Source organism: Melanerpes formicivorus, unplaced genomic scaffold, assembly GCF_026170545.1.
Source record: "Melanerpes formicivorus ecotype bairdi unplaced genomic scaffold, bMelFor1.0.p_v2 SCAF_3, whole genome shotgun sequence".
In the NCBI taxonomy this organism is placed as follows: domain Eukaryota; kingdom Metazoa; phylum Chordata; class Aves; order Piciformes; family Picidae; genus Melanerpes; species Melanerpes formicivorus.
The window spans coordinates 18,958,980-18,983,046 of record NW_027142355.1 but is presented as its reverse complement, the minus strand read 5'-3'; the positions used below and the strand labels follow the sequence as shown (position 1 = coordinate 18,983,046).

The 24,067-nt window shown below is 39.5% G+C and overlaps 1 protein-coding gene across 2 annotated transcripts in view; it reads right to left on the bottom strand.

The window, feature by feature from the left end:
* GRM3 (glutamate metabotropic receptor 3) overlaps positions 1 to 24,067 on the bottom strand; it is a 117,935-nt gene that overhangs the window by 52,016 nt on the left and 41,852 nt on the right. For both annotated transcript variants that reach the window (XM_068167934.1, XM_068167924.1), the window contains one exon: positions 1,314 to 1,917. In XM_068167934.1, the coding sequence (XP_068024035.1) occupies positions 1,314 to 1,781 (468 nt within the window). In that variant the 5' untranslated portion in view covers positions 1,782 to 1,917. The remainder of the gene's footprint in view (positions 1 to 1,313; positions 1,918 to 24,067) is intronic.

Here is a 24,067-nt window from a genome sequence, read left to right as displayed (position 1 = left end):
AGCTACAAAATTTGACAGTCTTTTTCTTTGGTGTGGCATCAAAATGAACGGCTTTAATATTTTGAAGTACCCACATCTTCAGGCTTGACTCTGCAATGTCTTTATTCTTGACAAGGATTTTCTTTTGAAACCAATACCATGACTGGCCGTCTCAATGAGAGGAGCAGAAGGAGTGAACACTTTCATTACATCTATTCTAAATAATGTGAAACCTACAAAAAAAAAAAGAGACTGAAGGAAGGCCAACCCAACCTATGATATGGGAAAGTAAATCAGCCAGATATATCTTTTCTATCTGAAAAACGCAGGATGATACATTGCTTAAAGTCTTGCAGGTATCATTTCTCCTCTTCAGATCTGCCTTTTTTCCAGTCCTGGAACTTGTGCTTTGTGCTCCGAGTGATCAGACCCATGTAACTGCTGAAGGATACATCCCTTCCATGCTAGTTTATCTGCAGTGTGACAAACCCACTCCTAGTATGAAAGATGGCTGTGGTTCCGCTCGGCAGAAACTATTCTCCTGTGGTATGGGTAACCATATTCCTTTCTATGAATACACAGATAACCAATACATAGGAACATGGAAGAGACTAAAATGTAATTTGATGAAATGCCTCTTCCATGCTCACATGTATCTTATGGAAACTGACCATGTTTCTCTACTGATGGGATTTATTGCCTTGACAGTAGTTATTTCCCAAGTGCAATTCTATCTCAAACGATCATGACCTGTCTGTGAAACAGGTAAATGAAGCTCTGTAGGCTTTCTGTCACTTCTGGAATGGTCTGTAGCACAGAATAATGTTTTTATTCTTGGGCATGGATGAAGTAATTAGTGACTATACTCAGTCTGGACAAACTTATTGCTTGTAGTGGTGCAGCACTGTCAAGGCTTGGTGCCTTTGTAAACCTACACCTGATCATTAGGAAATAGTAGATGCAGGGTCTTAGCCTACCTGAATCAGGTCTTAAGACAACATTCGCTTGTGGTTAAGAATGACATGGGTTGGTTTACTTATTTTAACCCAGAATAATGCGATAGATGTAGATTTGGTAGCTTCAGTGAAGCTAGGGGGCATTTTTACTTGTAAGTATTGCACAATGACAGTGGCAGGGAACTTAACAACACCTAAAGCATTAAACTACAACAAATGTTTTGAAGCAAGAATAAAATTAATGTAAACTCAGTACAAATAATGTACTAGATTGACTCCTGAAGTGCTCAAGCTAAGACTTGCTTTATTGACAAACAGTGGTTCTCTCACAGGAACTGCAGACAAGTGACTCTCACCTGATCAGCTCCTGTGACTTACCTGTATGGAAACGCTGCTATAGGAACCACCTATGACTCCTGCAATGAGTAATGGTAAATTCTCTTGAATGGCATACGAGCCATCAGGGCACATATACTCTGTTTCATCCACTTTAGTCAAAGATGCCCTGACAAACTCCAGAGACTGTTCTAAGGCATATGTATCTCTGGAACATGTGTCCAAGATGTGAACTCCAAGTTTAATTCCTGGAAGCAAGTAGTTGTCTTTGTTGATTTCATCAATGGCAAACAACATGGCCTCCAAGCGCTGGATGCCTCGATCTTCATTGATTCTCCCACATTCTTCAATTCCAGTGCCTTTTTCATTGATTGGAAATAAGCCACCTAAGACAAGGTCTCCTTCTATCTTAATTTCCTTCCTTACAAAGCTGTGGTCACTTAGGGATAGGAAAACTCCTTTGGAAAACAAAGCCAACACAAGGACTTGGAGTCTGGTGAACATCTTCATTGGTCCTGTTTTAGCAGCAGATCTAAGAAATACTGGTGAGAGAAAAAGTGCTCTTCAGTCCTTCTGATCCATTTCCAGATTTGAATTGGTGTCCCACAAGCCAGTGAAGAACAAGCCAAATCTTTCCACTGGGCCTCTAAAGAAGAGATGGAAGGAATCAGAAAAGGCAAAAGGAGATGTGAGCTGTTACAAAGCTTTCAGGAATAAAACATTCAAAAGCAGTGTTAAGGGACCATTGAATAGCATAGAGCGTAAGAAATACAGCTATCCTGCATTCTCACAGAACACCTTATCCCATTAAATCAATAACTCATTGCAGTCTAAGCATCTACTATGACAGCTATGTCCCAAGACCACAGACATGTGGAGTGATATATTTGATGATGACCACTGCTTGACATTGTTTCACATTTTGCAAAGACAGAGACCACTTCTAACATGTTTCTTGTATCATTCCCTCTTATTGCACCCTTCTGGACTGGGAGTCTTATGGACTATGAGAATCATAAGACCACTCCCAATAAACAATTTTGATGTGGTCACAGCATTTCAGCCATTTCATGTTAGTTGGTATCACCAACAGAGAGCAGTCCATGGTCCATTTAATTATTAGCAGCACTGCAGTTCTACAAGGCACTTTATTAAGTTAATATGTGGAAGGCCTAGAAGTTGAACCTGGATCTTCACCAAATGCCTTAATCACAAAACCATCCCTCCTTAAGGCACAAAAGATTATTTTTGCAAGTAAATGAAGAAAAAAATAAAAGATAAAAGGGAAGGTCCTGACAAGGAGGAGTCTTATACTTGATGTTTGCTTAAGGCTGGAAAATGCTTATGGCTGGACTTGCTCTCCACTGTTAATCACAGTTCAGTGCTCAGATCAAGGCAGAGAACATAGTAGTGATGCACATACTTAGGATATGATTTTACTCTCATTAAAGCCAAGACAGTTTGCCAAAGACCTTAAAATGAGAAAAATGCCTCAGAGTGAAAATCACATTGTAACAATTTTCTATCTAAATACATGTGCACAAAAATCTATTTATGCAACATAGATGCATGACTTGTTCATAGACTTGTCAATAACTCTTCCAATACCACAACTGCTGCCTTGACTTCCAAATCCCCAGGTAAAACAATTGTGCTAATATTTAAATTAATCACTTCAATCATTTATTTCTGTACTTACCCATTCTTAACACCATATGTATTATTCTTAAAATTGCAGTTTTATTTATGGTTTGGAAGCAGTTAACACAAAGAAATTGGAATGAGCAACAATTAAGACAATACTAAATGATGTATGAAAAGTGTTTTATAGCAAGACAGTTGCTTGCCCTTGTACAATTTCAGTATTGCTGTACCAGCTTGTATGAAAATATAGCTTTTCATTCATACTTAGTCCAACTTTGTTCTCTCATGAATTAGTAATGCATTGGACACATTGTTAAAGGTCTTTCTCTGCAATCCTAGTAATGTGTAGTTTGAGTTGCAGGCTGTCTCAGCAGAATTTTCCATGCAGAGATAAGTGATATGTCAATGCAAATCGAGCTTCATCATTCCTCAGTGATCTATAAGTAAGCTAGTTTGCAGCTTACATATTGTTTATTAAGCAGGTACAGAAAATATATTTTCTGGTAATCTTAGGAGGTAACTATCCTCAGCTGTACTTTCTGTGTCGGACTTACTATTATATTTTGAACAATATTAATGCATATACAGGGATATAAAATGGTGACATTATCCCACTGCAAATTATTATCAGACAAAAATGTGGCATTTGTCACATAAATAGTTGTGTGTTAATAATGTAAGATCATCTTCCATAGTTCTTATCACTAATCCAGTGTTTGGATAAAAAAAGGGTTTGGGATTTACCTTTTTTTTTTTTTTTTTTTGTTTAATGCAATATACCTTTCATTTACTTCTATAGCTTCTGTCATCACTTTGTCTCAGCAAATATTCACACATTTATCCTTACAACACTGGCAAAATATTTATTTTCTCTGGTTTACACTTGGGGGGAAAAAAGAGACACAGAAAGAGGAAATGAGATTCTCAGGAGTCTAAATTCAGATTTTGATTTGCTTGGCACTCACAATCATTAAGAAACTTTGAAAAGGTCTTTACTTCCCTCTAGGAATTGAAGAGCATGCTTTCAACCATGCACTGCAATCCCTGGTTCCCACTGAGGCACTGACTCTGAGAAAACTTCCTAAGCAAGCTGGTTTCTTTCCCAAGACTGTTCCTGAATGATTTACCAAAGGTCATCAGCACAGCCAAGAATCAAACTTTGATCTTTTCCTCTGCCCCTCTGATATCTTAATGATAAACCTCTCTTGTTTCCCATTGCTCCTTCTGGCTTTTATGTGAGCTTTTATAAGGTCATATGAAAACCACCCAATTCTCAACAGCCCTTCAACACTTCCCAGAACAACTAACTTTGCCATAGAAAAAGCTTTTAATTGAGGTCCTTTATAACATTCTAAAACCTACTGAAGACCTTTAAATCCATCCTATAGTGGATTTACCCTGAACAGCAAGGAGGCTGTTCTTATCACCCTGACTTCTTCACAGGTGCTGGTTTCTAAAGATGGCATCACTCTCCATGTTGCATCACATCTGTGTCTCAGGGATATCAGGAATAGAATAGAATAGAATAGAATAGAATAGAATAGAATAGAATAGAATAGAATAGAATAGAATAGACCAGACCAGGTTGGAAAAGACTTTCCAGATCATCAGGTCCAACCTATCATCCAACACTATCCAACACTGTTGTGGCTAACGTGTAGAAAGGTACTGAAAATTATTTCAACATTGCACATAAAAAGCATATGTGCAAAATGAATGATGCTACAGATAACTAATTTTCACTTCAAAGAATGCAAGAGATTTTTATATTTTATCACTTAAGCTTTTACAGAAACCCTGCAGAGGGAAACAGAAGTCAGCCTTGGCAAAGCAGAGAACCAGTCCCAGTAGAAATGAAGGACTGTGTGAGAAGGTGAGGACTGAGAATAGCCATGACCATTTCTCTGTTTTTTCCTTACCTCTGAGAGCTGAGAGATCTGTTTTAAATGAGGTGATGGTGGGAATCCCATCTGGATTGGATAGTACAGATGACCCATCTTCATGACTCTGCTCTATCTGGGGGCACACTGCTTGGGGGGCCACCCAGCCAACACCAATTATCTTACCCTCCCAACTTGGCAATTCCTGAGAAGCACTGAGCTTTTCGCGGAGACTTTGAAACTGTAGGGAGACCACACATGCAGAGTCCTGCTTTCCAGGGAAGCTTGATTGTCCTATTTTACATGTTCAAACCCTTTGTTTATAAATAGGAGCATTGCCAGAAACCTACCATTAGGTACCAGATATGCTTCTCTCCTACTGCAGGCTGTGAAGACTGCTGCCCATGCAGTGGCATCACAGTGTCCTGTCAAAGAGCAAGTGTGAAGAGGAAGAGCTAACAACGTTTGAGCTTGAAGCTGTTCTTGCTGATGAGGATTCACAGATGTTAATTAGGCTCAGGCCTTGGGAATAGTAAAGAATTAGAAAAGAGAGAAGGGCACAGCTGCATGTGTTTCAAGTGGGGTGTTTTTCACTCTGTTATTAGTGCAAAAACTTGCCCTCTGTATTGCTAAGATAGTTGTGCACATGTTGGTGAGGCATTAATGCAAGGGCTGGTTTGTTAATGGAGGTTTCCCTTTTGGGTTGTATGGAGCAATGCCTCCAGGAGCAATGGCTTCTCAGCACTGGGACTCCTGAAGGAACTTGCAAGGCAGATTTGGGTGGCCTGTGAGCAGAGTCACTATGGTGACACTGAACAGGCAGCTTGACGTGAAGAAGAGATTATTTTAAAACAGCTTGCAGTGATGGGCTAGCAACTCATTTATTCTCCTGTTCTCTCTGGTGTGCACCTCCCACGTGCTTCTTCTGAGGCTTGCATAACTCACGACTATATATTCAAACGTTTTGTACCTATTCCAAGCTGATACAGCCCATATTCCTCCTCTTAACAGTGGTGAAGGTAGCATCATAGAGTCAAGACATGACATTTCCTACCAGAAATTATTTCACTGCACTGACCACACCATTTTGGCTTTACAATACCCTTTTCTACTAAAAGCATGTTTCTGGGATGTTTCAAAAAGAAGTACCTGATGATCAGGTGCCATTCATTGATTTTTCATTTGCATTTAATATTGTAACTCTAGCTGCAGGCTGGGTTATATTGTTGTAGGTGCTCTGTTTGTATTAAATATATGTACACTCCAGCTCTATGGGCTTTAGATCCCTGGTGGAAATAGGTGTAGAGCCTAGGTGTGGAAGTGATCCAAATATTAAAATGAAAAATAAACAGAAATAGGCAGAAAGGGAAAGATTTCCATGCCTTACCAGGTTTCTGCCGGTATTTCCCTATGTGAACATTAGGCAGCAGCACTTGGCTTGTGAAACCCTTCACTTAGCAGTCCAGAGGCCCTTCTCTTTCCAGTAGGAATAGGGGTTCATTGGCAGCGCTTCCCTCAGTAAAACCAACTCATTTGCTTGTGTCAAATTGCAACTGTTCTGCTCTTGTTTAAAATACCCTTGTCTCTTGGCCTGAATAATCAGTTTTAGTGGACTATTTCTGTGTCTGTAGAAAGCAGGTTGCACTGATTCGGTATTTCTTAGTGCAGGTTTGCTTGCTTGCTTACTTACTGAGGATGTTCACATTCTTGGTTTTGTGAAGCAGCTAGAATAAGAAAGAGAATTTTTGGCATTCTGCACTCAGTATCCAACTGATATAATCTCCAAAACTTAATTCATCTTTCATGCCTTTTTTTTCTAGGGCTGTGTTCACATGACAGCTCTGGTCCTCTGCAGGCATTGTGTTTGCAACTCACAGAGTAGCTCTACCTGTGCTATCAGTTCAGTGATGAATTCTGATTAGCTGGAGTGTCTTCAGTCTACTTTTCTAGGTGTCAAACTCTAAAAAGAAGTGAAGCCGAATCTTTCATTTAGCCAGGTGACTTGTAAATGGAGCATGATTTTTCACACACTAATGACAGCTTTGCTGATACCTTCCATCATATCAGCCCCAATGGTTGTCTCTGTCAGTCTATCCAACAGCTGTAGATTTCCCAGTTTTGCACTTGCAGGGGTGAAATGGGAAACTTTATTGAGAGCTGAGGTATCTCAAATATCCTAGTTATATTTCAACACCATTAACTATTAAATAGGACAACCTACATGACTTGGTTAAAACTCTGGAGGGTTTTTCCCCTCATGTCTACCATGTGCTGTATCCTAAAGTCCCGCACAATTGTTCCCCTTTGCAGTATTTTGCAGGGCTCAAGTGTTTACCCAGCTTTCTGAGAAAGGATGCAACAGGAGCTGATGTGGGTGCTGGAGAAGATTATGTTTAGCTTTGTTGTGGGTGGCTCCCTCCTGCCAGTCCTGGATTTTTACTGCATTATTCAGGACTATAATGTGATATTTTGGTGCTTGGAGCCATATGTCAACTCAGTATCACCTACCACCCTTAGTAAACTTTCTTTGGAGGATTTTGCTCAGTGGAAGGTCAGAGGAAAGGTTTTCTAGAGCTGTGCTCTTGAGGCATATTACAACATTGAAGTTAATAGTTTCATCCACCTGTCTCCAAGGACACACTCTCAGAGATCTATCCTTCCTCAAGCTCTTGATGTACCCCTTGAATCATAGAATCATAGAATGGTCTGGGTTGGAAGGGACCTCCAAAGGTCATCTAGTCCAACCTCCTCTGCAGTAAGCAGGGCTATCTCACTGGAGATGAGGTTGCCCAGAGGCTTGTTGAGCCACACCATGAATATCTCCAGAGATGGGGCCTCAAGTACCTCCCTGGGCAATCTGTTCCAGTGTTCCACTACCCTCATGGTAAAAAACTTGTTCCTAACATCTAATCTAAATCTATTCTTCTCTAGTTTGAAACCATTGCCCCTTTCCTATCACCACAGGCCTTTGCAAAATCTTATCATAGGAAATCTGATGACTTCAATGAAGAATTAAACAAAACAAAACAAAAGGAAACAAACAAACAAAAAAAGAAAACAAACAAACAAATGGAACCCATAAAAAACCAAAAAACCAAACACAAAACCTCCCTGAAACCCACAACCTAACAACAGTCAACCAAACAAACACCAAGAAAACCCAAGAAAAAGTTGCAGAAAAACATGATGTGGTAGAGAAATCAAGCAAATTTCTTCCATGGAAATACAGAAATTTCCTTCATGAAATGTTAATCAGCTGCTAACATAAATTTGCTGAAATTGAAACAAAATAGCTTTAAATTTCAACTGCCTGCTCTTATAGCTCAGAATTTTTGTTTTATTGCTTTGTGAGAAAAATGACAAAAATGGCTTTACAGCTAGGTAGCTTTGTGCCTTTCATCTCAACTTAGAAATTCATACATAAACCCTGTTAATGAATACAATTACCACTGGCAGCATACAAACCATGCAAGTTCATCCCATGCCTAGAACATTGTAGAAGAGTTCAAAAAGTTCTAAAATTTTTGTAGGACTTTCAATATAAAGAATGACATATAAGGTGAGAACTATGTCATTGTCGAAGGAGACTGTTACTCTTAAAATACTGACCTATGAAAAGAAAAAAATATCAGAAGACTGCATTACTGTTTGTACTGATAGCATCAGCAAGTGATGCTTTATGTTTTCTCCAATGTCAACATACAACAGATGCCCAGCCCTTTCCTCAGAAATCTATGATATATTTACCCTGTTTCAAAAAGCGAATTAAAAATACTAATCACATGGGAAAACAGATGTCTCTGGCATGATGCTCTTGAAGTTTCCTGATCCCAAAATTCTCTATAGATTAGAAGAAGTCCTATTAATTTAGCCTGGTGAGGAACAAGGAGTGCCTGGAGATTACTGGACATTAATGTGGGGAGGAAATATGGGTCTTTGCTTCTCATTAAATCACATGAGTGTATTTGGCACTGCCTGAATCCTTCTAAAGTGAGTTCAGTCTCAGGAGAGGGAGCTGCAATGAGCAGACCACCAGAACTAGAAATCTGGGTCAGGCTATACAGTCTCCTTACCCATTAGAGTTTCTTTACTTTGACAATAAGTATATTCAAATGTATCGAGAAGTCCAGCCATGAGCCTCAGGCTTTGTGCCATCTGGACAATTTGTGGTGTAATGATCTTGATGTAATGCAGGGTTAGACCTTTGAAAGTCCCACCACCTTCCCGTCTGTCTTTTTTGGATTGAGCTGAATCCTACTGCTTTTTATCCATCTGCTTGTTTCTTCCAGGCATTGGTGACAGCTGAAAGCACACCAGCAGAGATAGCAAAGAACAGACAAGCGCTGTCTGCTTATTGATTGCATGTTAGTCGACTTTAGTCTCAGTCTCTCTGTGTGGTCCCAGAAAGACACAGAAGAAGAAAAGTGTATGGTATAAAGACTTAAGAGAAAAAGCAGGAGCTGGCTTCTGTGACCTGTAGATGTCACAGCAATTATTCATTCCTGCTAGATGTTGCAAGGACACCATCATCCTGCTAAGGTCAGAAATGTCAAAGGCTGGGTGAAAGAGGTAAAAGAAAATCTACTTTTGTAGAGTAGTCCTCCAGAAAGTGAACCTTGACATTTTCATCATGATGTCCCGGGAGGAAACTTTTAGATAAGAGGAGCTTTAACACTTCTGCAGCTTAATGCAACTCAAGCTTAATTAAGTGAACACCAATTTAACCCCCCAAGGTGTATCTGCTGCGCGTTTTATCTTTGGACAATATTTAGCCTTTCTCTTTAACTTGATTCTTCAGTATCTATTTTCTTTTTTTTTTCCTGCCCTCAGAGAGCTTGTTACTGTCTTTTTCTCATAATGATTTTTTCGGCTCTGTGCAACATCTGCAGGGTTTTTCTTGGGCCCAGCTCTCTCTGTGAGCTTCTGTCCATGCTCCAGCTGAGGTGCTGTGCCTGTGCATTCTTGGCTCCTTCCAAATGGTAACAGCATGAGCTGCCAGATTTCATTCTCATCACCTCTCTGCCAAGACATTGCCTTCATGTTGCGGCAATGGGCAAAATACATCTAAGCCTCTGCATATGTTGAGGGCAGAGAGTCCTTTCTCATTATTGCTTCTGTTGAGATTCAGTCTGGATGCCAGGATAGGCAGCCTTGGAGTCAAACAGGCCTTGAAAGGCATCTAAGTGTGCACCCTTTCTCTTTTCCATCTCTGTGTGGGATTACTTCTGCTGCTGCCCAATCTGCTCTAATGCAATGCAGTCCTGGCTTGAATCCTCAAGTAGTGGCATTCAAACCTGGCCTGTTCTCCAGATCATTGGTCAGGATAGGAGAAAAAGGAATAGCAAAGCTGATGGTCAGCACTGGACAAATCTTTCTCCTTGGCTTCTCATCTCCCCCATGATTTAGTCATTAATCAACAGCCTTCCCAGTTTGGTACTCCCATCCCTGTCCAGTCTGAGCTGTATCTCCTAGTTTGTCACATCAGCACTATGCACTCAGCTGGGAATATTTCAAGTTAAGATGACTCTTCTCATTTGTCAAATGAGACAGTACTTCTCCTTCTGACAGACGTACTGGGAATGCTTCAGAATAGGAGCTGTTGCTTTGCCCATGGCTGTCCAGTGCTGAGGTCTTGTCTCATCACTGCTGACCATTTATTGATGAGGTTCATCTGACTACTTAACATATGGCAACATTTTAGGCACCTTTGACCTCCCCCAGGAGAATCTTTGGGCCTATTCTGACTTAACAGAGACATAGACTGTCTCTGGAGACCTCCAAAGGCTCAAAAATCTTTCTAATGAAAAATGTCAGCACCTGCTGGACTAGTTCAGCTGGTATCAGATCAAGGAAGGTGCCTGATTACACAAACAAGGTTTTACCTACCTGTCATAGAATCCCAGAAATCTTTTGGTTGGAAAAGACCTTTAGGACCGTCGAGTCCAACCATAATATATCATAAATTTTGTTATGTTATTAATAACCACACAAAGCAATAGAAAGGGATCAAAATATGGAAAGACTGACCAGATTTTTAAAGAAAGGAAAAAATCATTTAGCATTAGTTTGTAGCTTTTTCTGCCCTTTTTTTTTTTTTTTTTTTTTTTTTTTTTAAACATGAAAGAATGACAATATTAACAACAGTAGCCTCTCTTGAGAAGATCCTTTCTCCCCCAGCAGAGCCCAGACTGGTAACTCTTCCATCAAATGAATGTTACCTCCAGGCTGCAGCATTCAGTGGAGTGTGAAATCACAATTAACAGAGCAAGTGTTTTGTAAGTGAGCAGAGTTGGCTGCAAATTACATCCTGCTATTAGCTGATTTTAGAACAACACTGTTGAACAGCTTCATGATTACTGGGCTGTAGTATGTATTAAAAAAACATTAATAAAACATAATTGATTGTGAATTGTGCTTACTGCCTTTAGAGTTCTAATCACAAATGTCACAGAAGTTTACTACAAACAAAAGTTGCCCTCAGCTATCTACAGGAATTAGATTGTTTGAGAATTTTTACTGAACATGATTTGCAGCTGTTGTAAATTGGGGTTGGACTAGATGATCTTCAGGGTTCCTTTCCAATCCCTACCATTCTGTGATTCTGTAAATCAGTCAGCCACAGAAACCTATGGATTTTGCTGACTTTGAGATACACTTTGCATTTTTTATTTCCAGACAGCAAAGAAAAGTACAAAAATGCCTTGCCTCTGCAAGAAATTACCACTGGAAGCTTGATGGAAACAATATCCTCAATCTCACAGACCTGCTGTTCACTTGACTTGCCCCTAGCAGCAGGTAATGTCACTGACAGGGAACAGGAGCTGGCAGTGTCTCTTTGCTGAGGAACAAGCAGCTATAGAAAGCTATACTTAGAAAATGCCTTTATTTCTCTCTTTTGTGCCCCAAATTATTTTCAAACCTTAAATCCTGTATTCCAACAGGAACTCACTAATGTTTAATTCTGATCCATGACTGTCTGGGCTCACAGACGGACAAGGTATGCCATGGGAAGTTTATGGCTGCATTTTTCAAACTTGGATACCCTGCTAAGAATTTATGGACTTTAAAAAGGCCATTCACAATCAGTCTAATCCAAGACTTTGACAGAATTTGAGTCCCAGCCACTGATGTAAACTGCCTGATGTTCTGCATTGGTTAGTGCTATGGGGACCTTAAACTTACTTTCAGGATGAGATTTCCCAAAGCACTTATCTTCAGGCACTGCCTGCATTTGCTGATCACAATGACACCTAACTCCACTTATTAGCCGAAGTTAGTCAGAGTAAGACTAAACTCTGATCAAGTCCCCAGGGAAATATGATCAGGTATGTTGGCAGAATCTTGCCCTCACTATAGGTATTTAAGTTCATATCATTTTCTCACTCTACAGAGAGGTGGCATAAAGTAGGGAATAAAACTCAGGAGTTCTGACTGTCTCTTGCTATGATTACCAGAAATGCTAGTACTAGGAGTGGAAGACAATCTTAGAAGATGACCTAAAATGGGGTAATACAATACCTGCATTATTTATTGACTTTTTGTCAGCATGTGCCCTGGCAAACTCACTCATATAGGCACTTGGGAGTAGATCGCTGAAGAGCATTTCCTGCTAAAGAGTTAGCAGTAAGTGGTATTTCAATAAAAATAAACCCATGAAAGCAAATTTTTCCTGTTTCTGTCAAAACATATCCTACAAAAGTAGTAACAAACATGCCTTGTCTTGACCAAGAGAGTGATTTCTACTGGTATGAAAGGAAATATTAAGTCAGTCACTACTCTGGCTCATTTCTGTTTCAAAGTCAGCTCTTTGTAGGTGAAGGTGCACCCTCAAATAAACATGTCCAAACTGCAGCTAGCTGCTCCTTTTTCCTTGTGCTCTGTCCATCCCTCAGATCTGATGTAAGCTGTTTGTTTGTCTCCTTTCACAGAGCTCTGGAGCAGTGTACATACACTCACATATGTTTTTATGTGTAGAGTCAGAGCCTCAACTTGTTCACTGCCTTCCCTCACTCTAAATGGCCATCGCTATGGCAACAACTTCTTAACTCACAATTTAGAGAGGCACTTAGCACAAATTATGAAAGAAGAAATGCAACAGTGTTCTGTGTAAAGTGACAGTTTGATGGCCCACTGTGGCTCCAGGCACACCAGGGACCTTGCCACCTGTGGTCTGACACCTGCTCAGCGTGGCACAGGAAACAGCTTTCTGTAATGCTGGCTTTGTCTTAATTCTTCTCTGTGCTGACAGTACATAGAATTTCAGGAATTTAAGCAGCCACAGAACTGAATTTGCAATCTGCCCAGTCTGGTCCTCAATATCTCTGCCAAAATACTTCATGGTTTGATAGCATGAGAGGGAATTCCTTGCTAACAAAGGCAAGGAAGTATGCAGGCCCTATTTTAGAGTCTCTTGAATAATATTAGTGTTCTGCATCAGCATGCCTGATGGCAAATGAAGGGTCTGGCTGAGGCATAGGACAAAGCAGGATGCATGTTTGTGACACTTCTTGCAGGTTGTCACTCCATGGTGCCAAAATTTAGACAAGGTGATAGAATAGGAGAAAGTTCAGAGAAGGGAAATGAATCTGGAGAACAGGTCTTACAAAGAACAGCTGAGGGAACTAAAGTTGGGAAAGAAGAAGGCTGAGAAGAGACCTCATTCTTCTCTACAACTACCTGAAAGGAGGTTGTATGAGGTGGTGGTTTGTCTCTTCTTCCTAGCATCAAGTGATATGAGAAGAAATCACCTCAAACTGTGCCGGAAGAGGTTTACATTGGATATTAGGAACAATTTTTTTACTGATAGAATACTCAGGCATTGGAACAGGCTGCCTAGGGAGGTGGTGGAGCCACCATCCCTGGAGGTGTTCAAGAACCTGTATACACAGCACATTAGGACATAGTGGTGTTAGGGCAATGATGGGACTAGATGATCTCAGATTACTTTTCCAACAAAAATAATGCAATAGTTCTGTGACCCTATGATTCTGTGATTAATCTCAAGAATTCCTAGTGAATTTAGGAGATTTATGTCTTTCTAAATGTGTTAACTTTGTTCTCTCTTTTTACATATGGCTACATCTTGTATAAAGCAAGATGAAGGGTTTGCTATTCATTCCTTACTCCTTGGATGAAGCACACTAATTTGTAAAAACTATTCAGAGAGAGAAATGTTGGTTACCAAGCTCCTTCTTCATAAAGAGCCCTTAAGAAATCCCTTCCCAGACTCCAGTGCACAAAGATGCCAAACATACTAGGACCTGAAACAGGCTGGAAGAGTGAACACTTATAGATAGGGACAAAAGGATTCTTGATTGACTTCACTTGGAAGACATGAAGGCAGTAGCAGAGAGAATCAGGACCTTAATTTGTAAAGGGAATGTGAACAGCTGCAGTGCATGAGGCCAGCAGTCCACCTTCTCTATATTCTGCATCAGTGTTTAATGTTGATGCCTGGGAAAATGAGAAAAAAAAAATGAACCAGTGTTCATTGTGTTACTTTCCATGAACATTCTCCCAGCCTCCAGCAATGTACAGTTCAGGGTCATCCTATGCTGGGTGTAATTTTTTGGAATTTATTAAGCATCAGTACAAATCAGTACATTTTCCCTTTGAATGCATAGAACTGTTAACATCTGCCAAATGACCTACAGAGCTTTGAAATGGGATTCTTGAGCTTAGCTAGAAGAAAACTTTTCCCTTGATTGAATCTGCCTCATTCCAGCTTTGTCTGATGTCCTCTCACTCTTATGATGGAAAGACAATATGGCTGAATGAAAATTAAGAGAGATAAGGCAACTTCCAAAGATGTCCACTAAAGAAAAATGTTCATATCCGGTTTTAGAGATTTAAAGTGAGGTTTCTTAGTTTTGTTTCCTTTACAGTGGAAGAACAGAGATAAGAACTTATAAATGGCAATTCTTGTCCTGGGTAGATGGGATGCAAATGCTACCTCTTCTGTAGAAAACAGAAGCTTATTATGAAAACAACCCTAACTCCTCTGCCTCAGACAGAAGCCTAAAGCTAAGCAGGTAGAATCTAACTATCATCTGTGGTCCTTTCATCCCTCACTGAAGCCAGACAAAGAGGTTTTGTCAGGGAAGAGTTAAAACTGTTTTTCATGGCTGTTTGTATAAAGGTTTATTATTTCTTGGAAGGTACATCAGAGATGTGCTCTTCTTCCCCTCCAGGAAGAGTTAGATCTGATTTATTTTGGGAGGACCAGGGCTGAATATTCTTTCTGTGTGGCCTGCATGCCTTGTAATAACAATATTTCTTGTTATTACAATTCTCATTGCAATTTAAGGTTAATGCTTGTATCCTAAATTTCACTGAGGCCAGCACGAATGAAAAATAACCCCATTAAAGAATTCAGGACCTGGCCAAGAGTCACTACTTGTGTTTGCTGACAAAACTGAACCAGAGGTGAGGATTTCAGTACTTTGCTTGTACTTTTTGGCTTTCATTAGGTAGAAGCTTCATGTCTGCCAACACTTCTGCTGACCACAGGAACAACAGCAGAACCATCCATGCAGCAGTAAGCACACAATGAATACTGTTCTGTGACAACTGCCCCAATTTTTTTCTGACAAATAGTGATTGAAAAATGTGAGCTGAGAAACCACAAGACCAGGTGCATCCAAAGAAAGTAGGTTAGGAATTGTACATGCCAGATTGTGATCCAAGCTGCATTGCCCTCAAGGGCATACTGTTTTAGATCCACAGGTTGTTTCATGAAGCAGGAAGATGACACAGAAGAGCAATCTCCACAGAATATTGAGTGTATGCATGAGGAGTGAAGGGGCAGGAGGAGGCTGTGGTGCTACCCTTACGCCAGTGCCATGGCTTTAAGAGAATAAGGACCCTGTCTTCCAGGTGATAAACTGTGAATGTGCCTTTGAGCAAGGAGAGAAATCAGGAAGAAAATGGGAGTAGCTCTGTTCCGGCAGTATCTCAGTGGCAGGTCAGGCCATTGTTGAGCCTGGAGACAAATTCTACTGGTTCTGCACCTGGGCAGAAGGGAATTGTGGAAGGAAAAGAATCCCATAAATGTGAAGGAAAATTTTAAAGGAGGAAACATAAAAATTCATTTTTCTAGGGTAAAATGGTAATTTTGACAAAATGCTGGACCTTTAAGCTTGATGACAGTTTGCAGGTGAGAAGAGCTTCAGTTCATAGTTTTAAATTAAATAACCTCATGTACTTTAAGGACCATCACACTTGGTTTGGCAACAAACAGTAGAAGCTGGGGATTGGACTAGCCCTTTGGAGGTCCCTTCCAACTCAAACCATTCTGTGATTCTGTGTGTGATTCTGTGAAGTACTCTCCCTTCAGAGATCAGTCCCAGCTACCTGGCCACAGAGGGTACTGTGACAATTTTTCTCAAAAAGGCAGAATCAATGTGGTCAAAATTCTCAGCTTTTTCCTATTACAAACAGAAATGCAGAACATACATGCATAACAATAGAGTCCTGCGAAAGCAAGTGACAATATTTTAAATGGTAAGTGCCATGACATTTCTCTAATAGAAAGCAAAGAAAATACTTGTGCAGCACCTTCCCTTTGTTTTTTTTCACGGGCTGTATGTTTTCAGTCCATCTTAGTGGCTTGCAGAACAAACACCTTCATCTGAAACATGGAGGTATCTCATGTAGAGGTAACAGGTATCAGAGATGGTTAGTCACCCTGACTTATCTTGGATAAGCTACTGAATGCTTCCCGTGTGCCCTGACTTCAGCTTTCCTCTCAAAAAAAAAAAAAAGCTGCAAGGTGTGAAATTGGGGTATATGGAATTTAAATTCTAACTTAACTGATTACATTCAAACTCAGGCTATTGCCAGATGGCAACTGAGTCTCAGCTTGTGTTTGTCTTATGACATTGTATAAAGACAGGACATTTGATTTTCTGCAGAACAGATACATCACCTGGTGGTTTCCAGATGATGTAGGATATGTTATAACAGTGATATAGCCTATTCAAGGAAGAGAGCTTATTGAAACATCTAGTTTTCTGTGCCTTTCATCAGGGAGAATTCTCCACTGCTATTGTTCCTGAGCTCACTCTACAGACTTTCCTTTTAAGTCAGATTTTAACCTTGTTTTCCATTCCTTTACTCAGCCACCTTCCTTTCCTTTAAAGGAAACCTGTAACAAATTAATATATTTGAGGTCTATATTTTGGATAATTTTGATGGAACTGGCTAATATTCAAACTTTACTGGAAGTGCAACTAATGTAATTGCATAAGCCCTATTTCTTTAGGAAATCAGCCTTCAATCAGAGCATCCTGTGAGCTCTCCTTTATCCTTGTGGGGTCCCAAGCTGTAATGTTTAAAAATGTCCCATGGTTATGTAAGCCAATAGTGCAGTTTTACTCCTGGAATTAGTCAATTATAGGATGTAATTAAGCTAATATATTTTAGACATTGGGATTGGATGAAATAAATTGCAACCAACTCTCTTCACTGACAGCAAAGAGGGCCTGTGGTACTGCATTGAGTGAAATCTTCAGACACCCATTTAGCCAGTGAGGTCAGCATAGCCAAAAGAGGTCAGCATGCAATTCATTTCATCAAACAGAGGTGTCTGTTTTAGGCTGAATCACACCCTACACTCTATTTGTTATATTGATGAAATCCATATTAAGCCATTTAGTTCACATTCAGACATTTACAACACAGAAGTCTAGAAAAAGTGGATTCCCCTTCAAACACTCGTAGCTTTTTGATATAGATAAAGACTGGTCCCTTTGTCACATTACTGTCAGACTCTGATGTGCCTTATTAACAAAAGGTCCCCCTCTGTGTAGGAGCAATACTATATGAAATAGGTAGAGCTCTCATTTTGCAAATCGATTCCCTCTATGGGTAGTGTTTCATTTTCATTCTGGAATCATTGATTTGCTGGCTTTGCACTGTTTTCTTCATCAAACCCAGAGGATAAAGGTTTTTTTGCACTGCATCTTTTTCTCTTCTATGTTCAAATCTTATGTAGAGCTTTTACAGGGAAAACCAGGTATCTGTGATATGATATTCAGATTGGATTTTAACAGAATAAGACAGAATAAAGTGGAATATTGTCAGTGTCTTTTGCTAATTACCTGGGTTCCAACCCACAGGAACATGCAAAGTCGATTATAACCCACCAAGTGTAATAAATATGTTTTTTGATTCTGTCAGCATGTCTAAAGATGAAAGCTAATGGCAAATCCATAATACAGTCATACAGATCAAATGATCTATCAATCTGCAAGCTTGTGTTCATGACAGATAAATGCTCTTATTTTCTTTATAGCATGCACCAGTTAGTACATCGTGGACTTGGTGAGTTAACTTGGTACTCTGTAATTAGGAAGCTTGCTTGTGGAAAGTTTGCTTTTTACAATAGAACTGCAAATACTAGCAGTTCTATTTCTTCAGACTGTGAACTGTTTCCCTTCATTGATTACTGCTCATCTCAGTCAGTCAGCAGTTTACATGTATCCCACTCTTAGTTCCCTGTTGCAATGGCCTTGTGTTCCTCTACCAAGACTTTTCCCTCTTCATGCTAGCAGCCTCTTTCTCTCAAGCTATTTGTACTCGGCAAGACACTTTGGATCCCCTTAGCATTTCAGTGGCATAGGTTTTTTTTATCTCATTCTACTTGACTGTGCTGACAGTGGGGAAGAGACTCTTCTGGTGGTCAGCCCTACAGAAATTGCAGTAAAATCCTGTCTTTGCCTCTGTGCTTTCTTCATTCTTTACATGGATAGGCTGGTCCCAAGCAGACACAATGAAGCAATGCAGGCTTCTTCTCTATTGTGTGGGATTATTCTGGATGGCACTAGAACTAATGAGAGTCTCAAGTATTTTCAGTAAGGACAGACTCAAAGGGCTTCAGCTACTGGTCTCTTAAGAAGATTTTCTGGAGTATGTGTAAGTGGTGATTATGTTGAAGGGCTGAAAACAGTCCAACTTCTGGATATTCTTAGAGGTTTAGCAAAAGACTTGACCAAATTACTCTTACGCTCCCTCTCAGTGCCCTGTTTCAAAGCACAAGGTACTTGCTTTTTGTTGAAAATCTTGCTAGAATTGTTTTAAAGGGCAAAGATGCAGTATTTCCATCTCCATTTGTATCTCTTACACAATTTCTGATTTAAAGTTTTTCACCCTCAGTACTCTCAGCTCACTTTAAACTGAGCCTCAAGTAGACCATACTCTACATTTCCACTGAGCACTAAGAAAGCACATTTCACAAACTTATCATCAGGTAGCACTGAAAGGGTCTCTTACACTGGGAGAAGATACATATATTTTTCAGGCTCAGTACCAGAATTTTTGTTAGTTGCCGAATTAGCATCCTTTAACATGAGACCTTGAACTGGATCCACCGATTCATTAAGTCAGGGGCATTATAGGCTTGAACTATGAGCTCTTGTGTACCAACAGACTGTTTTGAACTATGACTATAATCAAAGGGAATAAAACTCTGTGCAATACAATGGCCAAATTAAATATCAATGAAAGAAATTCCATTTGTGTCATGGTAGTTATCTTGTTGATGGATCTGCACCATTGTTAATATTAAAATCTTTTTGTTCTCTTATTCCAGCTACTCAGAATTACTCACTCATCCTGAATGAATATTTTGTACTTCAACTACATCTTAGGACCTTATTTAGAATCACTTAAATTAAATATGAGTATAATGTGGTAAGACATGGTAATGTAAAACAAAGATCCATAATTTTTCAAGTGGAAAAATTAAATTCATCTCTTCTTCACGCTCTTATTTAATGGATCTAGTGCGAAGTATATTTAATTTGAATAGGTGTAGCTGGAAATTCAGAGTGACTTTATAGATATCTTCACATGATGTAGAGCTGAACCTTGTCCTCAGGCATATGGCCACAGTAGCATTCACTGTCTGGGACAGCAGTTTACCTGACACGTATACAAGTGAAAGAGTTGTTTTGTCAGATGCCTGCTGATGCCTCTGAGTAATTGCTGCAAGTCTAGGTAGATCCTCACTGTAAGCATATTGAGTAAAGGAGCAAAGAAATCTGCAAAATCAGCACATGGACTATATTAATATGGTTATTGGATGTCCATATAAGTACACCAATTGACTATTTCAATTTCTGATAGAAGGTGTAAGATTTCTCCATTGATACTTAAAGGTCAACATGAGCTACTAATGATTTGTTTTTCTTGTATCTCAGGAGCCACAGAGTTGAAATTGTAAACTCATCAGCTGGCCAGCATGGAGACTTGGAACTTGGATGTTTTCAACTGTTAAGCCTCCTGTTTCACAGATTCCATTTTCAGCTCCTGGATCTGCTGCTCAAATCAATGTGCTGATGCTGGGTTGGAAGCAATAGAGCTCCAGACAGGGTAAGCAATTTATAAAATTTCATCAGCCTAAGAGCAGCAATGAGCATATATACCTGTGGCTGTATGTGGGCTTTCTGGGTGCTTTCAACAGTCAGAAAAAACTACTGGAGAGTATTTGCTATGCTTCAGTAAGTAATCGCATAATCTTCATTCAGTGATTGTTAGTATCTTGAATGGCTCAGCAAAGCAAAAGGGAAGCAACCTTGTAACACACCTCTTTTTCTTCACACAGAAAAAATTTTATGTGGAGTTGGTAAAAGATCTCTCATTTTTCACAGTTGAGCTTATAAACAAGAATATTTTCTACTTCTTCACCAAATACAAATCCCTTCATGACTGGGGAGAAGTATCATGCCTGTATTTTACCAACGGGAAACTGTGGAGAGAACAAAGTGTGGTGTGAATCAATGGCAGAATAAGCAAAGATCACTTTCTTTTTCAGTGCTGGGACCTAACTCTCAGAGATCATTAGTGTCCAAGAGTAATGAAGAGAACAAGAAGCTGGAGGCAATGGAATATTACCTTCAGTACAGCTCAGCATATACACAAAAAAGTGGTTCCTGTTTTAAGACTGATATGGCTCCAAAAAGTAGACATCATTAAGAGTATCAAAATTCCTTTTCAGGTCTTCATTGTCCAAAATGTATTTGTTTCTCCTCAATAACTCCAACTGAATTCTCCTTTCCCTTTACAAATGCTGCCTCACTTAAAGCAGTCCGCTATGGGCACAGCACTAACCTTTTGCAAAGCTATTTGTCCAGAAAGTGATGAATTTCTATAGGAAAGTGACTGCACGGCCAGTAACAGAAACAAAAGAAAAGTGTTCTGCAACATTAGATGAGAACCATTCTAAGTTTCCTGAATATTCATTTTATATTTTTATAAGAAGGAGAAAATCCTGGCATTTTTTTACACAAGTGTCTTTCAGCACTTTCTGACTTCATGACAATCTCTAATTCAATGTCTAGCTTGCCAGCTGTCTTAGGAACACTCATGAATACTCCGTATTTCCTGTGGTCAACTAATTAAAATCCATGAGGTTTTTTTTTACTGACTTTGAGTTAATAATATAATATTCAAAATCCTCTTCCATTTGTTGGAAGAGTTCCAGTCTAGTAAAGCAAGCAGTGCACTGAAACTAGAGTCTAGTCTCATCTCTCTCTTTGGCTTGCCACTTCCTGACTATATGAAAAAATGATAATATTACTTTCTAACCTTGTGATTGTTTCCTAAGAATTAATGCTTGTAATATGCTACAGTCTTTTCATTGGATGGTATTCTAGTCAGTGAGTACACTCTGTTCTTTGCATGGAGATAAATTAGGCACGCCCCTTGTTGCAACAGATATTTGGCCCTCTTTGATAGTAACACTAATCCCATCTTCTCCAGGCTTCAGCCAGATTTATTTAGCTGAAGACATGCCTCTGACCAAGCTACAAATTTGTGACATATCTTACAAGGACAGATTTTTTTTTCCTGGGTTGTGAGAGGTAGGTTGATCAAGAACTAGAAGCACACGATTCAGTAAAACAGGAGATATTCTCTAGACAATTACATTGCCTACACCCTCTGAATGGATTGATGGAAGAATAATTAAATGAGGTATGTGGGGTAATTTCTGCTGCTAGCATGTAGAGAAAAAGTCATAAGCTAGCCAGTTTCACAGAACTTCCTCTTCATACTGGAAACATGCAAATTCCTTAAGAAACTCTCATGAGATTTTCAGAGTACTTGTGTCTAGCTCCTGATGCAAAGTGTGGGAAGGCATGGCGTGCCAACTGAAATATGAGAGTGTCAATAGCTTCTATTGAGTTGAGTCTAAATTACTCTGGGATAGAGCCACTGACATAGATGGACAGCATGTGGGAATGATGCTTGCCAGGCTGATAGTGCTTTCTGAAGACAGCCCTCATCTTGCAGCTGTAATCAGGTTGTTGCTGGGAAGTCCTCCTCACTGTACTGAGAAAAGCTAGTCAATTGCTCACAGTGCATCCCACAATGTGCTGGGGGATGTGCACACTAAGGAAGCCTTTTCTCCAAACAACCCTTAGTCCTTGACCCCAAAACATGACAAGCTTCAAATAAACCCTCAGCATACACTTTTTAGGCAAACACAAGCTATTATTGATATGACAGTATTATTAATATATTTCTGTTTTATTTAACAATTGACTTACATCCATGTCCAGATCACTGTCCTGTTACTTCAACACTAACACACACCCAAAGGGCATGCTATAAATACATCTAATTCTTCCACAAATGCAAATATTTTTGATTATTGTTTGTTGGTGCTTACTTGCTGTTACAACAGATTGTGAAGTGGGATTCATGGCTGGGTAAAGATAGTTTGCTTGCTTTACAGCACCAAGATAAATGCTGGTCTGAAGCACCATCATGAGATCAATCAGGTCTAAAATTTTAAATGCTGAAAGATTTACAGTTTCATTTTGACAACCCCTCCACTCCTCCTCCCGTTTCCTCCAGCAATAGGGCTCATTTAGAGCTTTAAAATATGGGAAGCAGTAAAGAAGTCATTAATTTTACTTACACAACAGTATTCGCACTTGTAAGGTTTTGACAGTTCCACTAAACCCAAAGGAATTCAGATAGCTGGAGCAAATGGATCCGTATCAATATGCATAAAGGAGGTAGCTTTCAGGGTTGAACATACATTTTCTTTCTGCAGGAATCTAACAGTGATGAAAATATGTGGGATGTTCTACTACTGAATTCACGTGGTGCTACTTAATATTTTTGTTTTGTTTTTTTCCCCTCTCCTGTTCAACATATTATCTTTGTTGTTCTGTAATCAATCGAACTGCAGCAAGTCAACAGATTATTTCAATATTTGCTAGGATGCTCTGCCCCTACCACCACACTTAGTACCCATTGACTTTGGCAAGGCAAATAGGCTCTTTATTATATTTGCTACTTAGAAAGTTCAGTTGTTGATTGTGTCTTCTTTCAGGATGAGAAATCCAACTACAGAAAGCTGAACGTATATACACGGAATGGAATGCTTTAGGAAACAAATACTGTGGGACTTTATTTTTTTATCACTGTCATGATTTTGGATGGAAAATGGAAAACTTGCAGTGAATTCATAATAGGCTGTTTAATTTCCATTGAAGACAGAAGGAACGTGCTTACTTCCTCAAAAGGGAAGACAGATGAAGGCAGGCAAGCTTCAGAATAAAACAAGAATTAAGTGGTAGCCACTTGCTGATCATTGTTGTGCTATGTGTCCGTTATCTGTCTGGATGAAGGCAGTAAATAACACATGAATTTAAATAAAAGTCATTACTCACACTCACTCACAGACATGATGATAGGAGTCGCTTGACAGATCTTAAACAGGAAACTTGGATGTTATTGAGCCCATTGCTCTGTTGATTCTCCTCCAGTAAAATCCCCTACCTGTGCAGGAATATTTTAAGACCTCACTAAATTATAAATGGTGACAGTGTTAGGGTTTTTCACTTATTTATTTTTTTGTATCATTATTTGGTCTCTACAATAACAGATGGTGAAGTCTCTCCTGAATAAGCCAAATGCCAGTGTTTTTTTCTTACAGGATGTCATGCAAAAGCACTTACAGCTCTGCTACTATTAGTATTAGAAACTGATGGGTCTGCTCCAGCAACTTCTAAAGTTCCTGGGTGTCTGGATCAGCTCCTTAGCACATCTGACTGAGACAGGCAAATCTGCTTTAAACAGTTCCTTATTACTCCTACAGGTTGTGTTGGACATGCTCTTAAACAAGCTAATAATTTCTTATAAAACAGTATTTTCCTGTTATAAGGCACAGAGTGCCTTATGAAAGGTCAGGGAAGTTTGCAAGTAGGTTTAAAAAAACCCTTTGCCTTTCCTTCTTGAATGAGGGACTGCTTGTTTCTG